Source organism: Etheostoma cragini, chromosome 7 (genome assembly GCF_013103735.1).
Source record: "Etheostoma cragini isolate CJK2018 chromosome 7, CSU_Ecrag_1.0, whole genome shotgun sequence".
In the NCBI taxonomy this organism is placed as follows: Eukaryota; Metazoa; Chordata; class Actinopteri; order Perciformes; family Percidae; genus Etheostoma; species Etheostoma cragini.
Window position 1 is genome coordinate 27,500,829 of NC_048413.1, and position 1,790 is coordinate 27,502,618.

The following is a 1,790-nucleotide window of genomic DNA, read 5'->3' on the forward strand; positions in this document are numbered from 1 at the left end:
TAGTAGCAGTAGTAGTAGCAGTAGTAGCAGCAGTAGCAGTAGCAGCAGTAGTAGCAGTAGCAGTAGCAGTAGCAGTAGCAGTAGTAGCAGTAGCAGTAGTAGTAGCAGTAGTAGAAGCAGTAGCAGTAGCAGCAGTAGTAGCAGTAGCAGTAGCAGTTGTAGCAGTAGCAGTAGCATCAGTAGCAGTAGTAGCAGTAGTAGTAGTAGTAGTAGTAGCAGTAGCAGTAGCAGTAGCAGTTGTAGCAGTAGCATCAGTAGCAGTTGTAGCAGTAGCAGTAGCATCAGTAGCAGTAGTAGCAGTAGTAGTAGTAGTAGCAGTAGCAGTAGCAGTAGTAGTAGTAGTACCTCTGGGGGATGTAGAACATGTACTGAGGTTCTGGGCGGGACAGTACTCCTCCATAAACAGGCCACAGCCCGCTGAGGATCCTGAACAGAGAACTCTTCCCACAACCGTTCGGACCTGTGATCAACACGTTCATCTTCTCGTCCACCTGGGACACACAGAGACAAAAAGACAAAAAGACATTTTAAACCTACATCAACAGAAAAGAAAAAACAACAAAAGCATCAGCATCCAATGGTTTAACATTCAGTTGTTTTTTAACCCATTTTTACAAAAGGTCCCACGACATGAAGGCTGCCTCTGGCCCCCCCAGTGGCTCAACCGAGCCCTGGGTATCCTGCTCTGCCTTTGAGGAAATGAAAGCTCAGATGGGCCGATCTGGAATCTTCCCTTTATGAGGTCATAAGGGGAAAGGTTACCTCCCCTTTCTCTGCTTTGCCCGCCCATGAGGGAGAGACATCATGGCTTTCAAACAAGCAAAGTGGCAGTTGGTCAAGGCCCCCCCCCCCCCCCCCCCCCCCCCCCCCCCCCCAGTCTATTTCCACTACTTCCGCGATTGCTCCATTTGTATGAAATTCCACCGGATGTTACTGTTTTCAGCCGGATGTCCGTCCCCGTCCTCTGTCCCTGTGTCGGCGCTCTAACCTGCGGCTGGTTTCTGAGGACTCTGGTTACCTGGTCCACAGATCTCTGCAGGGTGAATCCAGACAGCTAGCTAGACTATCTGTCCAATCAGAGTCTCTGTTGACGACCAAAACTACTTCTGAGCTTCATGTTCCACCAAAACTACTTCCGTCCTGAGACTATTTTCTTTAAGAGCAATCAATTAGATTCCTCGTTACTTAGAAAAGTAACGATATCATTACGATTATCAGCATCAGCAGCGGCACCGTGGCTCCCTCCGACGCTTAGCCCCGCCCACGATGATTGTGATTGGTTTAGATAAATGCCAATTCCCCAGAGCACTTTTCTCTCCCATCCCAGAATGCTGTGTGGACTAGCCAGACCCTCCTCCGCAGCGCTGTGGAGGACGGTCTGGCTAGCCTTGGCAAATGTTGCTATGGGCGTGCGGCTAAATATGTCCTCGTGGAACTCACGCTTGCGAACTAGTTACATGAATCAATCTTAATACTTAATGCTCTGTGTGCGGCTGCGTGCACCGGACCGGGACCGCTGATTGGTTGGTGATTACGCGTGTAAAGCTGAATCTCATTTCTCTGTCTTACCCCTTACCCTCGTTTTTGCGGGTTCACGCGGGACCTCCCAGTTGTTGGGGGTAGGGGATAGACCGAGGGGTGTATAGCCCTAGTGTTATTGGACCCTAGGGTGCAGGAATAGATCGTAATGTGTAAAACTAGAAGTGTCTTACTAACAAGGAGTCGTTTCAAAGGTGACCACAGAAATAGATCAGCTGACCGGAGCAGGACAAGAAGACTACAGAGGCTTG

General features: G+C 49.6%; 1 protein-coding gene across 1 annotated transcript in view; it reads right to left on the reverse strand.

The window, feature by feature from the left end:
- The window catches only part of LOC117947209 (ATP-binding cassette sub-family D member 2-like), a 1,659-nt gene extending 1,168 nt beyond the window's left edge, over positions 1 to 491 (reverse strand). The window contains exon 1 of the mRNA XM_034875886.1: positions 346 to 491. Within this exon, the coding sequence (XP_034731777.1) occupies positions 346 to 479 (134 nt within the window). The 5' untranslated portion in view covers positions 480 to 491. The remainder of the gene's footprint in view (positions 1 to 345) is intronic.
- Between the last annotated feature and the right edge of the window lie 1,299 nt (positions 492 to 1,790).